This window comes from Gracilinanus agilis, chromosome 4, assembly GCF_016433145.1.
Source record: "Gracilinanus agilis isolate LMUSP501 chromosome 4, AgileGrace, whole genome shotgun sequence".
Lineage (NCBI taxonomy): Eukaryota > Metazoa > Chordata > Mammalia > Didelphimorphia > Didelphidae > Gracilinanus > Gracilinanus agilis.
This window is the reverse complement of record NC_058133.1, coordinates 18,053,984-18,068,916: the sequence shown is the minus strand read 5'-3', so window position 1 is coordinate 18,068,916 and position 14,933 is coordinate 18,053,984. Positions and strand designations below refer to the sequence as shown.

At 36.7% G+C, this 14,933-nt stretch overlaps 1 protein-coding gene and 1 pseudogene across 1 annotated transcript in view; both read right to left on the bottom strand.

Annotated features, from left to right (window-relative positions):
• LOC123243734 (cytochrome P450 2J2-like) overlaps positions 1-8,686 on the bottom strand; it is a 36,860-nt gene extending 28,174 nt beyond the window's left edge. The window contains exons 1-2 of the mRNA XM_044671797.1: positions 8,474-8,686; positions 6,266-6,428 (exon numbers count right to left, since the gene is read on the bottom strand). Of these exons, the coding sequence (XP_044527732.1) occupies positions 6,266-6,428; positions 8,474-8,686 (376 nt within the window). The remainder of the gene's footprint in view (positions 1-6,265; positions 6,429-8,473) is intronic.
• Positions 1,364-4,116, bottom strand: LOC123244480 (annotated as a pseudogene).
• Positions 8,687-14,933: the final 6,247 nt, after the last annotated feature.

The window sequence follows — 14,933 nt, the reverse complement described above, 5'->3', positions numbered from 1 at the left end:
GTAATATTTTTTCTGGAAAGAGGGTGGTAGGCCAAAAACTTTTGGGATCCACTGATTTATACATATAAAATTTCCTCTAAGTACTGCTTTAGATACATCCCATAAATTTTGTTGTTTGTCTCCACATTGTTACTTTCTTTAATGAAATTATTGATTGTTTCTATGATTTGTCATTTGACCCATTTTTTTCTTTAGAATAAGATTATTCATTGTATAATAATTTTAGTCCTTCTACTATTCTTTGTTGATATAATTTTATTGCTTTATAATCTGAAACTATGTATTTAATATTGCTACTTTTCTATATTTGGTTATGAGGTTTTTATGCCCAAATATATGATCTTTTGTGTATGTCATCCAAAGGATTCAGTTTCATTCCCTCTTTATTTTGCTGAAAGTCCCAAATAAATGATGACCAAGAAAAAAGTGTACAACAAATGAGTGCAAAATAATTTAAGGAGTTCATTTTTGTATGAACAAATTCCCAACTGATTGCAGAAAAAAATATACATTTACTTTCTTTGATGTTTTAACTTTATAAATAAATAGGAGGCTGGATATATATCCAGCACCAAAAAACTGGTGCACACTAGCTCTTTAGGTAATTGCACAAAATTGAGTATTTTGCTTAAATTTTAAATATACCTACATGCTGCATTCCTCATTTGTTTTTCCTGTGAGAAATTTACCCAAATTCCAATTCCATCTGCTCTTCCATTGCTCTGAAATGCACTGAGAATGACCAATAAATCACGTTGACCAACAAACAAACTGCCTTTTATACTGAAAAATTGTAAGTTGGTGTCACAAATTAGCAAAGACGCCTAAGAACATAATGAAACAGCATCAAAATTCAGTTCTTTAGGGCACTTTTCCATTACTAATAATGCCACCATATCTATTCTTTTGCATTTTAAATGTGAATACAAAGTCTGATCTCTTCAGGAAACAATCATTGATAAAAAAAAGTTAAACTAATGGTAGATCAATATTCAGTTAAAGAAATTTATTTTCCCATTTGTATAGTAACATTAGTATAAAATTCATGGGTTACTGGCAACACCTGCATTGCTTAACTTCAGAATCTTGTTAAAGTAGATTTTAAAAAACAGAATCACCCAAAATGTACATTTTATCTTTGAACATTTTGCCATTAAAATCTATAAGTCCACTGCATAAAATCAGTGTGATGTTACAAAAACATACATGATCTGATTCTTATCCTAAAAGTTTCTGACCGTATAAAATAATATGCAAGAGAGATCCAATACCTTTAATATCAGAGTAACTGTAAAGCCAATTATGATCTTAAAACAAAGGGAGAAATTTCTGCGAGATAAAGTTTTAACACTGTTTAACTTTTTTACAGTAACTGCTTACCAAGCCATCCTTCCTCTTCAACTCCAGAGTTGTACTCTTCTTCAGATGTCTCTAGTCGGAGCCCTAATGCATCCTGGTTCCTTCTTTCCTTTTTCGTCAACTTCAGAATTTGTTACTTCAGACATTGGCTCTAGTAACAGCTTTTCCAAGATAGATTGAAGGCCCCTTGCTCCAGTCTTCCTATCTAGTGCCAATCTGGCTATAGTCTTCAAAGCATCTTCAGTGACATTAAGCTCACACCTGTCCATGCTGAATAATGCCTGGTGCTGGACAGCAACTGCATTACATGGTTCAGTAAGAGCCTGTACAAGAGTTTATTTCATCTAGACTATACAAGGGAACCATCATAGATAACCAACCATTCCACAAACTCTAGAATCATGCCAAATTCAATGAGATCTTTAATTTCTGCATGGCCAAATAAGCATTCTTTTTCTTTAATGTCTTGGTGAGGATTTGATTCTCCACTTTGGTTGGCAAGATCTGCTACCACTGCAGCCCTCTTATCTTTTCCTAAATTAGATGGTGTTCCAAATCCAAGATATTTCTCATTTCCCCCCCTGCTGATTATTCTGTCCATTAAAAGCACCAGATGCAACAGACAGCATGTTTGTTGTATCAGCTTGCACTGTTTCTCCATAAAGTTTACCGGAATTCTTTCCTGGAACACTGACTATTGTACCTTCTAACAGTTTTAACAAGCCTTGTTGAATGCCTTCTCCACCTACAGCCCAGAACTGATGAATGCCTGGCACACTGCCGATTTTATCTACTTCATCCAGAAAGACAATTCCTTGTTGTGCTTGTTCCACATTATAATTGGCATCCTGTAGCAATTTGACAATCACAGACTCAATATCTTTGCCTACATTTTGTGCCTGAGTCAAAGTAGTACAGTCACAGATGGCCAAAGGTACATCCAGGCATTTATCTAGAGTTTGGGCCAGTGATGTTTTACCTGACCCAGTCGGTCCCAGTAACAAAATATGACTTTTTTCAAACATTATGTCATCATGGGCAGAATCTAAGATTTCACCTCTCCTTTTTCTCCTGAGGTATTTGTTGATTTACTTGTTGCTGCATTGATGCTCCTAAAGCATTTGCATGTGGATTAATTCCAGTAATCCAAAGCAATTCTGTAAATCTATACTCATCCTCCCATCTTTTTATTTCTAATTCTCTAGGACTTAATGATGTCTGCTCCTCAGCTTCTGCTTGCTGGCTCAGATTGGCTGCAATATTACTATAAATTCTCTTGAAAAGATTGTACACAGCAACTGAAAGCACCTTCTTGGTAAATGACTGACCAACAACATATTTGTCGAGGTAGTTATGAATCTTTTTGGGAGGATGAGGCAGTTTCTGTTGTAATGCCAGTTTTATAGCTTCTGCTGCTGATTCAGGCTCTTTAAGCTTTTCTTTGAGTTGGCTTCAGGTAGCACAACAAAAAATGATGACATTTTTCAACACTTCACAAATCAGGTGGAAGATAGGAACGTTTCTACATGTGTGCAGACATCACCATATTTTGGATATCTCAGCTGGTTTCCTTCTTTCCCAGAATTCCTAGAGCTTGATTTTTTTTACTGCCTCCTTCACTCTCTGGTTTCTTATTTCCATCTCCTGAATCATCCTTGCTTGTCCCATCTTAGTTTCGGAAAAGTCCTAAAAGGAGTCTTTTGAAGAATCTGTGTTTCACAGGTCCCCCACCTTCCTAGAACTGGAAAGTGACTTCCATCACAAGAAATACCTCTCTGTGCTGAGCCAAGCGAGGAGGGGAGGAGTCGCACAGCTACAGCTGGACATCTCTGCCAGGCGTCAGCCCGGGCTGCCCCGCAGGCTGCCCTCCAGCAGCCACTTCCCAGCCTTGGCCACTTTCCCTGCCTGATCCTCTCTGGCTTGGCTCTGGCCACCCTGGCCCGCCCAGGGTTCAGGGCAGAGCTTCTTCATCTTGTCACAAGGCTGCTCAGCTCTTTGCGTCCCACAGCTGCTGCCTACATGTGGTAGATATCTAACCACACACCACCAGGACCCTTCCCTTCCTCGGGAGTATTCTTTTCTAATCCCATTCAGTTTTCTCCAGATGCAAATCCTATCAATTTTTTCTAAAGTTCTATTCATCTCCATAACTCATTGATTGCTTCTTTTTGGTTTAGATACATCTCTTTCCAAGAGGGAAAGATGGAGGTCCCCACTAGTAACATTTTACTATCCACTTCTCCCTATAACTCATTTAACTTTTCCATTTGGAATCTGGATGCTATGCCATTTGGTGCATATATGTTTAGTACTGATATTGTTTTATTGTCCATGGTGCTGTTTATCATGATGTAATTTCCATCTTAATCTCTTTGGATTAGATGAGGTTTCACTTTTGCTTTTGAGATTATGACTGCTACCCCTGATTTTTATGAAAATATACATATATTTTAGCTGAAGCATAGTAAATTCTGCTCTGACCACCTTTACTCTGTGTGTGTCTCCCTGCTTTAAATATTTTTTCTTATGGACTGAATATTGTGGGATTCTGGTTTTTCATTCATTCTTTATCCTTTTGCATTTCAGGGGAGAGTTGGTCCCATTCACAATAACAGTTTGATTACTAATTGTGTAATTCCCTCTATCTTACTTCTCTCCTGTTTTCTTTTTCTCTTTCACTTCTTTTAGCTTTTCCATGTTTACTGATGTTTTGTTGTCAAGGGCCACCTCACCCAATTCATCCACCTTTTTGTCCATCTCATAACCTTCCCTTATTTCCCCCCTACTCTTTTACTTCCCTATAGGGTAAGATAGGTTTCTTTAGGTTTCTGAGTGTGGGGATTATTACCACTTTGAGCTAATTCCAATGAGGGTAAAGTTGGTGTCAATTATTATCATTAAGTTCTACATAAGTTCAATACAAATGAAAAATTATTTTATATTAGACACAGGAGAATTTATTCTTGGCAAGGGAAAGCTTCTTGGGGAAGTTAAGCATGTGAATTAGAACTCGAAATATTTTAAGACAGAAGAGGGGAGATTATTCCAGACGAAGGCCTTAGTTTAGACAAAGACATGATTCAGTGGATAGTCCTCTGTTTAAATCCTGCCTCTGAAATTTATTAGCTGTGTATTTTACACATCACTTAATTTCTCTTGATTTCAGGTATCTCATTTTCAAAGAGGGACATGGGGGTGAATGAATTGAATGACATAGAGGTTTCCTTCCAAATCTAAATCTGAGATCCTATATTTGGAGGGAGTAGAGGACATTTGAGAAACAGTACCTAAATCATTTTGGCTAGAGTGTAATGTACTACAAGATGATCTGGTACAGATAAAGATAGAAAGATGGGCCAAAGGGCCATTAGTGATGTGGTCAAGAACCACAGACCCTCAGAATGTTGAAACTGGAAAGAACTATTGACATAATTTAGTCCATCTGATCTAACTCTAACTGGGCCCTTTGCTACTCTGGGTAATATTTCTACTCTGCCCTTAATGACTCCCTAATAAAGTCTTGACCTTTCCAATTTGTTTTCTTCCCTTTTCCATTACTGAGTACAGATGCCTAAGCCTCCTATTTCTTGGATACTCCTCTCATAGATTTCAGTTTTATATCTTCATTCTTTAAGTCCTAGCAACACCAACTCTCCTTCTTTCCTCTGAATAGTAGAATTGGTATCACTAATCCACACTAACTCTTATCCATTCCCACCACCCTTCCTCAGTCACCTCTCATCACCTATAGCATTTAAGACTTTGAACTTGGACTTTGATGTTATTGAGTTCCTTCAGATTCAAGTGGCACCAGCACCACTATGTGGGTCAAAGGGCCTAAAGGCAGAGTCTTAAACCCATAGAGTTTCATAGTTGGAAGGGATCTCAGAAACCATCAAGAATAATATCTGTACTCAGTAAAAAAATATTCCAAACAGTTTTTGCTTAAAGACTTACAGTGAAGGGGAACCTATAACCTCTGGAGGAAAACTATTTCATTTTTGGATGGCTCTGATGGTTATGAAGGTTTTCCTTGTATCTAGTCAATTTGCTCCCCTCTGCAACTCTTACCCTTTGCTGATGGTTCTGGGGCCATCAGAAAATATTTAATCCCTTTTCTGTAAAGATGCCTTCAAATCCTTGAAGAAAGCTTATCAGACTCTCCCTTTCCATTAAGTCTACTTGTCCTCAAGTTGAACATTCCAGCCTCCTTCAATAATCCTCCTACATGATTGATGTGGATGAAAAGCACCAAAGTTTGTGCAAGATTGGGGGATTCTTCTGGAATGCCAGAGTCCCCAGTGCTCAGCTTCCACATTCCTCCATTGTCCACTGTGTCATCATTTGTCAACACAGGAGAGGTCTTGCTGCCCTTCTAGTGTGGGAACATAGTGGGGGTGGAAGGAAATGTGGTACATTGTAGGACCACTATAAAGTAATTAATTATATCTAAGAACACAAAGTTGATGCCTAGTATAGAATGTTATAGATCTAGGACACAAAGTCAATAACTGAACAATCCACAATTCATGTTTGATTAATGCTGAAACTACAGATCTTGCAATTAATGTTTAACTAATTTTAACACAAGAAATGCAAGATTTCAGAGTATAGGGTCCTGTTCCTATTATTACCCTTTGCTGCCCACTGACAGCCCACATCATGATGAATATGAACCCCTTCACCATCCAGATTGCCCTCCCCCTCAATCTATTCCCCTCACCCTACCCTCAGGAATGAAGTGAAGAAACTTTAAAGGCCTATTTCTTCTACCATAATTCTTTGAGCCACAAGACTTCTCACCCTAAACCTAAATTCTCCAAGAAGGAGGAAGGATAGGGGGTCAAATGTACCTCTCAAAGAACACTGGAGATGTAAAATGTTTATTAAAATTCAAGGAACTCACCAGATGATTTAAAGGTGTAAGAACGCAAAGGACTTTGGGGACGATCAATAAACACCTGATCTTGGTTGACCAGGACTTCCTTGATCAATGACAATCCAGATACAAATACAAAGGTAAGACTGCCCAGTTCCATGCAGAAAACATTTCCGTATTTCCTGACAAACTGAAAAAGAGTTAGTTTGAGTTGCAAACTTCCATTGCCTTTTAGGCTATTTTTCAAATCTGTACTATTATCAGAGGACATTCTACTAATCTGAAACATCAGTTCTAATGGAGTCAACTAATAAACAATGTGGCAAATGTTGTGGCTACAAAGACGAAAGTTAAAAGGGTCCCTAAATGATTGTGTGTGCATATATATATACACACACATACATATATATATACATATATGTTCCCAACACACATATGTATACATATACAGGTATATATATGCTAATGTGTATTTATATATAAATAAAATAGAACTGAACAGATGTAAAAGCTGGAGGATTGAAAAAGGTTTCATATTTAAGGTGATGATTTAGCTGAAATTTAAAGGAAAACAAGGATTCTTAGAAGTAAAGATGAGGAGGGAGTGTATTCCAGGCAGGAGATACTGTCTGTCCCAAAGCAGGGAAATGGGAAAGAGTGCCATGTTTGAGAAACAGAAAGATTATATATGTGTCTGAACTCCATTACCTAGGTGGGAGTCTATTTAAGGAAATGTTTAGTTCAATTACTCCAAAGTTCTCATTTTGCAGATGAGAAAACCAAGATCCAGAGTGATTTGATCATCTACCTAAGGTGACACAGTTATTGTTTTGACACATCAGTATTATTTATGAAGGCAAACCAAAACAAGTATAAATTTTCAGGGCTAAGACAACTTAATGCACCTGTATCATCATCTCTGTCCATGTTGCCTGGGGACGAAAATATTTTTATTGTGTACATATACTACATGTCAGAGAAGCAAGGAATTGAAATAATAAATCTCTGCCTTGGTTTTTCCAAAGTATTCTCACTTCTGTTAACTCTCTTGATCTTCACATCATTATCAAAGGAAAAATATCTGTAATGTATTTTGCAAACCATAAAGCACTATAAAATTCTAGTTACAATTATTATAATCAATTATTAATTTATTTACCAACTTATCAATGGATAGTTCATTTATTAATAATAATAATCATTGTAATTATTTGCTGAAGTTAATTTGAAGAAACACTACTGGAATGGTGGCAGTGCCAATATTGTTAGCCAGAATTGACAAATAAAGCTGGTGAATTTCAGACACATAACATGGCTTATCCAACATCCTAAGATCAGAGTCACAAAGCACAGATTTTTAACCTTTTTGCCTGTGTTTTTGTCTCTTTGGTAGTCAGAAGAAAGCTTTTAAATGTATACAATATTAGTATTGTAAAGGAAATCAAGTAGATTAAAATACAGTTATCGAAAATATTTTTAACAAATGGACAATGGTCCCAGATTAAGAACCAAGGATTCTAAAATTTGAAGGGTCCTCAGAGGTTTCCTAGTTCAATTTCTGCTCGTCAGTCAATTAATGAACATTTATTAAGTGTCTTCTGTGTGCCAAGCACTCTGCTAAAGGCTGAGGATACAAAACTTGGGAAAAGATAATCCCTGCGCTCAAGGAGGTCACCTCTCACTTCATAGATGATAATAATATTAGCAAACATTTCTATAATGCTTAATGTATTCCAAGTACTATGTTAAGCACTTTACAATTATGATCTCATTTGATCTTTCTAACAATCCTGGGAAGGAGATGCTCTCATTTATTAGTCTTGATTTACACAGGAGTGGGCTAAGGCAAACAGAGAGTATGCATAACAAAGATGATATAGCCACAAAAATGACAAGCTTTCCATTTTGCTTTAAGGTTTACAAAGCACCTTACATATTTCATCTCGTTTGATCCGAATCCGAGGTCAGATGAGACTTAATGGCCATCTGAACGTAAGCAGCTACGATATTCCACAGTGACTTATCCCAGAAGTGAGGAGCATCTGAGTTTCTCAAGATCCCACAGGTAGGAAAATGTCACCTGAGGGATGTGAGACCAGACACTCTTTCCATTGCAGGAGGCTGCTTCCCAGGTAGGGCCAGAGCAGAGAGACAATCTAGCACATTTCCCAGGACCCCAGTTCCTTTGCCCTCCCCACAGCCCGTGGGTTCTGGCCCTCCCCTCTCACTCCTTACCTCCTGGAGGGTGATCTGAGGTTTTTTGAAGTCAATCTGAAAGAAGTTGCCCACTATGGGCAGCCGAGGAGGACCTGGAGGATAGTTTGGCTGCCGCCGCCTCCTCTGCAGATAACTCGCGAGGATCAGCAGTATGGCAGAGAGGAGGAGGAGGGTCTGCAGGGGGGCTCCTTCCCAAAGGGATGGGAACACGGTTCCCAGAGGGAGCTGCATCTTTCCCCAGCTCTGGCCCAGGTAAGCTAAGCTCCTCCTCTTCCTGCAGCAGCAGCAGCAGCAACAGAGGCAGCAGTGATGGTTCCACCAGAGAGACAAAGCTCGGGCTCAGTTTGTCACTCGGAATTGCTGCCAGGGCTGGCGATCAGCCAGCCAGTGAGAGCTCTGATGACTGTGAGCTTCTCCACGCCCCACCCCCCTGCCTTCTGCCAGGGCTTGCCTCCCGGCAGCAAATACGCCTCCGCAGGAAAGGAAGACTGGGCTTCTTGGCTGGAAACTGGCCAGGGGGGCCAGGGAAGGCACCCACACACAGACAGAGCCACCCTCCAGGGCCCACATCAGAGCGTCAGAGCTTTACGACAGGAAGGGAAAAGCCAAAAGCGAAAAGTCCAGGGAAGCCAGAAAACTGGCAAGGTCACCCGGGTCTCTCTGTGTAAGTTTCTGAGGCTGGATTGGACCCCAGTTCTGCTGGCTTCAAGGAAACCCTCTTATCCCCATGACAAAGAAAAACTAGGCTGGAGAACAAAGATTCGTCTAAATCTGGGGTTCAGGGACCCCTAAGGCTATGTGAATGCACTTCCAGAGTTCCATGATCTTGACTGGGAGAAAACAATTCCAAACTCATTCCAACATAATTGGAATAAAATTCTAATTCATTTAGAATACAATCGGATAACTTAAATAAAATTCCAATATAATAAAATTGTAATGTAATTAGAACTAAAGTTAAATTCCATTATAATTGAAATAAATGGAATTCCAATATAATAAGAAGGATTGGAATAAAATTGCAATATAATTAGAAAAAATAGGATAACTAGAATAAAATTCCAATGTAATAGAAATAAATGAGAATAATTGGAATAAATTGGAATGATTCAAATAAAATTTGAATGTAATTCATTACAACTGGAATTACCTTATTAATCTTATGTATACTATTTTATGAATTTAAAATGTTATTCTGATCCATAGGCTTCAGCAGATTGCCAAGGGTTCCAGGACACAAAGAAAGTGGAAAATACCTCCTTTAATAAGCAGGCACTTCTAAGTGCTTAGACTTGTTTTCCAAACCTTCCTCAATCTATAAAGTTGGGACATTCTGTGAGGAGCCAGGGATGAATAGAAATCCTTGTGTTTTCTTTTTCCTTGGGTTTGCCCTTCAAACAGTGGGTAGAAAGCTAGAATTGGAGTCGGAGGGCCTGAGTTTCAATCATTAAGCATTTTGATGTCACTTGAAAGGAGATCTCCAGTGGAGAGTTCAAGGATTTGTACTTGGCTCTACACTAGGGATCATATATCTGAATTATCTATCTTGAAGGAACTTTACTGATTTTCTAGGCCTATTCCTCATCTAAAGTCACATAGTTAATAAGTATCTGAGCTGGAATTCTAACTGGTCTGATGACATAAAGTTCAACTTTTGTTTAATTTCCCCATGCTGCCTTTCAACAATGTTATCAATGATCTGGATAACGGCAAAAATACCGTGATCAACAAAACTCAATGATGGAATTGAGATTCACAAAAAAGTCTCAATAGGTTAAAACACTGGCCTGAGTAAATTTCTTAAAGAAAAGTTTTTGTCTGAGTGTGATTCACTGAAACCAACATGTGCACATGTGCATGCTCTCTCTATCTTTTTCTTTCTCTCATCTCTATCTCTGTCTCTGTCTCTGTCTCTGTCTCTCTCTGTCTCTCTCTGTCTCTCTCTCTCTCTCTCTCTCTCTCTCTATATATATATATATATATATATATATATATATATATATATGTGTGTGTGTGTGTGTGTGTGTATCATACACAAATATGTAACATTCAGATAATTTTAAACAATAAAGAATATGAGGCCATTTCTCCCAGAATATCATTGTTTCTTATGGAAACATGCAATTCCCATTAACAAAGAATAGATCATGGGGCGTTACTGTATACATTGTGCTCATGATTCTGCCCATTTCATTTTGCATCAGTTCAAATAAGTCTTCCCAGGTTTTTTTCTGAACTCAGCATTTTTGCCTTTTCTTTTAACAACTAGCATTCCATTATGTCCATATACCACATCTTGTTCATCCATTCCTGAAGTGATGGACATCCTCGTTTTACATACTCTTCAAGTTTACCATATGGTGCCAAAGATTATTGACTTCACCTTTGCAACATCTCTAAAAATATATACTCCCTCTTCTCCTCTGACACTTCCACCACCCTAGTATAGATCCTTATATTCTCACACCTAGGTTATTTCAATAGACTGATGATAGATCTGCTGGTGTCTATTCTCTTCCTCTATCCTCCATTCAGGACTTTGGCATATCAACATAAATGGATGATTGGACCAGGTCTGAAAGTAGGTCTAAAATAGCAGGAACTAATAGCCTTCTGGGTTTTTTTCTTTTTCTGAAAAAATGGATATGTAGTTGGTAAATAGGTGGCAGTTTACTATTGGTGTGTCTATCATTTCTATAATTATCTTACTTTGGCAGAAGCTCTATAAGGCACATCAGGCTACTGAAACAGTCAGTAATGAACCATAAATCTTCTCTTTCCGAATCACTTTTTTCTACATAAAGGTGCTAGAAAGAGTACCTAAATAGGAAACAGGCTCTCTTGAAATATCAATTTTTCCAGTTAGAATGCGTTTCTTTCTTACTTTTCTGCAAAAGTATTTTCCTCTGCTTGTCAATGACCACATTCCTGCAAGGCAAATTTATAATGAGAAATGAAGTCATTTCCATAGTTGCTGAATACTCGAATTCTCCAAGTTACCTACAGTCTCTACCTAGGACTTGTGATTGCTAGGGGTGGAAAATCAACATACAAAATACATAAAGCAAAATAAACATTCAAAATACATGAAGCAATATCTATGTACAACAAAAACTTGCCTATTTTCTCACAGTGTATCAATCTCTGTGCATAATGTTCTCTGGATCTGCTCCTTTAACTCTGCATCAATTCCAGGAGGTCATTCCAGTTTACATGGAATTCCTCCAGTTCATTATTCCTTTGAGCACAATAGTATTTCATCACCAACAAATACTGTAATTTGTTCAGCCATTCCCCAATTGAAGGGTATTCCCTCGTTTTGCAGTTTTTTGCCACTACAAAGAGCGTGGCTATAAATATTTTTGTACATGGCTTTTTCCTCATGATCTCTTGGGGGGTATAAACCCAGCAGTGGTATGGATAGATCAAAGGGCAGGCATTCTTTTAGAGCTCTTTGGGCATACTTCTGAATTGCCATCCAGAATGGTTGGCATCCATCAGCAATGCATTAATGTCCCATTTTTGCCACATCCCCTCCAACATGTATTACTTTCCTTTGCTGTCATTTTAGTAAATCTGCTAGGTGTGAGGTAGTACCTCAGAGTTGGTTTGATTTGCATTTCACTAATTATAAGAGATTTAGAACATGTTTTGACGTGTTTGTTGATAGTTTTGATTTCTTTATCTGAAAATTGCCTATTCATGATCCTTGCCCATTTATCAACTGGGAAATGACTTGACTTTTTGTACAATTGATTTAGCTCATTATATATTTGAGCAATTAGACTTTGTCAGAGTTTTTTGTTATAACGATTTTCCCCCCATTTTGTTGCTTTCCTTCTAATTTTGGTGGCATTGGTTTTATTTGTACAAACCCTTTTTAATTTGATGTAATCTAAGTCATTCATTTTACATTTTGCAGTGTTCTCTATATCTTGCATGGTCTTAAATTCCTTTCCCACAGATATGACAGGTATACTAATCTATGTTCTCCTAATTTATTTATGATTTCACTCTTTATATTTAAGTCATTTACTCATTTTGAATTTATCTTGGTATAGGGTGCAAAATGTTGATTTAAACCCAATTTTTCCCATACTGTTTTCCAATTTTCCCAGCAGTTTTTGTCAAATAGAGAGTTCTTGTCCCAAAAGCTAGGGTCTTTGGATTTATCAAACACTAGCTTATGAGGTCTTTTATCCCTAGTCTATTTCAGTGATACATTGTTCTGTCTCTTAGCCAGTACCATATTGTTTTGATGACTATTGCTTTATAGTACAGTTTTGATGACTACAGCTTTATGGTACTGCTAGGCCTCCATATTTCATGTTTTTTATTATTATTTCCTTAATAATCTTGATCTTTAGTTCTTCCAGATTAATTTGGTTATGGTTTTTTTTTCTAATTTTATAAAAAAAAAGGTTTTTTTGGTAGTTTGATAGGTATGGCACTGAATAAGTAGATTAATTTGGGTAGGATTGTCATTTTTATAATATTAGCTTATCCTACCCAGGAGCAGTTAATGTTTTTCCAACTGTTTAGATCTAATTTTAATTGTGTGAAAAATGTTTTGTAGTTGTGTTCATGTAATTCCTGTGTTTGTTGTGGCAGACAGGTGACTAAATATTTTATATTGTCTACAATGATTTTAAATGGAGTTTCTCTTTCTCACTCCTGCTGCTGAGCTTTGTTGGAAATGTATAGAAATGCTGATGATTTATATGGGTTTATCTTATACCCCACAATATTACTAAGATTGTTAGTTATTTCCACTAGCCTTCTAGTTGATTTTCTGGAGTTCTTTAAGTATACCATCTTATCATCTGCAAAGAGTGATAGTTTAGTCTCCTCATTGTCTACTTTAATCTCTTCAATTATTTTTCTTCTCTAATTGCTACTGCTAGCATTTCTAGTACAATATTGAATAAAAGAGGTGAAAATGGGAATCCTTGCTTTACTCCTTATCTTATTGGGAAGGCTTCTGATTTGTCTTGATTGCAGATGATACTTGCTTATGATTTTAAATATATACTATTTATTATTTTGAGGAATAGTCCTATTCCTATACTTTCTAGTGTTTTCAATAGGAATGGGTGTCATATTTTGTCAAAGGCTTTTTCTGTGTCTATTGAGGTAATTATGTGATTTCTGTTAGCTTGATTATTGATATGGTCAATTATATGGATGGTTTTCCTAATATTAAATCATCCTTGCATTCCTGGTATGAGTCCCACCTGATCATAGTGAGTAATCCTCATGATCACTTGCTGGAGTTTTTTTGCTAGTATTCTATTTAAGATTTTTGCATCTATGTTCATCAGGGAGATTGGTCTGTAGTTTTCTTTCTCTGTTTTTGGTCTGCCTGGCTTTGGAATCAGTACCATATTACTGTCATAAAAAGAATTTGGTAAAACTCCTTCATTGCTTATTTTGTGAAATAATTTATATAGTATTGGGATTAGTTGTTCTTTATATGTTTGATAGAATTCATTTGTGAATCCATCTGGCCCTGGGGATTTTTTCTTAGGAAGTTCCTTGATGACTTGCTCAGGTTCTTTTTCTGAGCTGGGATTGCTTAAGAATTTTATTTCCTCTTTTGTTAATCTAGGCAATTTATATTTTTGTAAATATTCACCCATTTTACCTAGATTGTCATATTTATTGCCATGTAATTGAGCAAAGTAGTTCTTAATAATTGCCTTAATTTCATCTTCATTAGAGGTGAGATTGCCTCTTTCTTTTTTGATACTGTTAATTTGATTTTCTTCTTTTTTAATTAGATTGACTGATACTTTGTCTATTTTATTTTTTTCAAAGGATCAGCTCCTAATCTTATTTATTAATTCAATAGTTCTTTTACTTTCAATTTTATTAATTTCTCCTTTAATTTTTAGGATTTCCAATTTGGTTTATATCTAGACTTTTTTAATTTGTTTTTTTTTCTAATTTTTTTTAAGTTGTAAGCCCAATTCATTTATCTCCATCTTCTCTATTTTTGTGGTATAGGCCCTCAGTGACATAAATTTTCCTCTGAGTACTGCTTTTGCTGTATCCCATAGGTTTTTATATGATGTCTCCTCATTGTCATTCTCTTTAATGAAGTCTGTAATTGTTTCTATGATGTTTTTTGACCCACCTGTTTTGAAGAATTATATTATTTGGTTTCCAATTAACTTAAAATTTGCCTTTCTATTGACCTTTGTTAATTTTAATTTTTATGCATTATTATCTGAAAAAGTGGCATTTGTTATTTCTGCTTTTCTGCGTTTGTTTGCAATATTTCTATGCCCTAGTACGTGGTTGATCTTTGTATATGTACCATGTAGTGCAGAGAAGAAGGTATATTCCTTTTTATCTTTGTTAAGCTTTCTCCAGATATCTATTAATTTTTCTAGCATTTCATTCATTTCCCTTACTTCTTTCTTATTTATTTTTCAGTTTAGTTTATCTAGTTCTGAAAGGAGAAGTTTGAGATCCC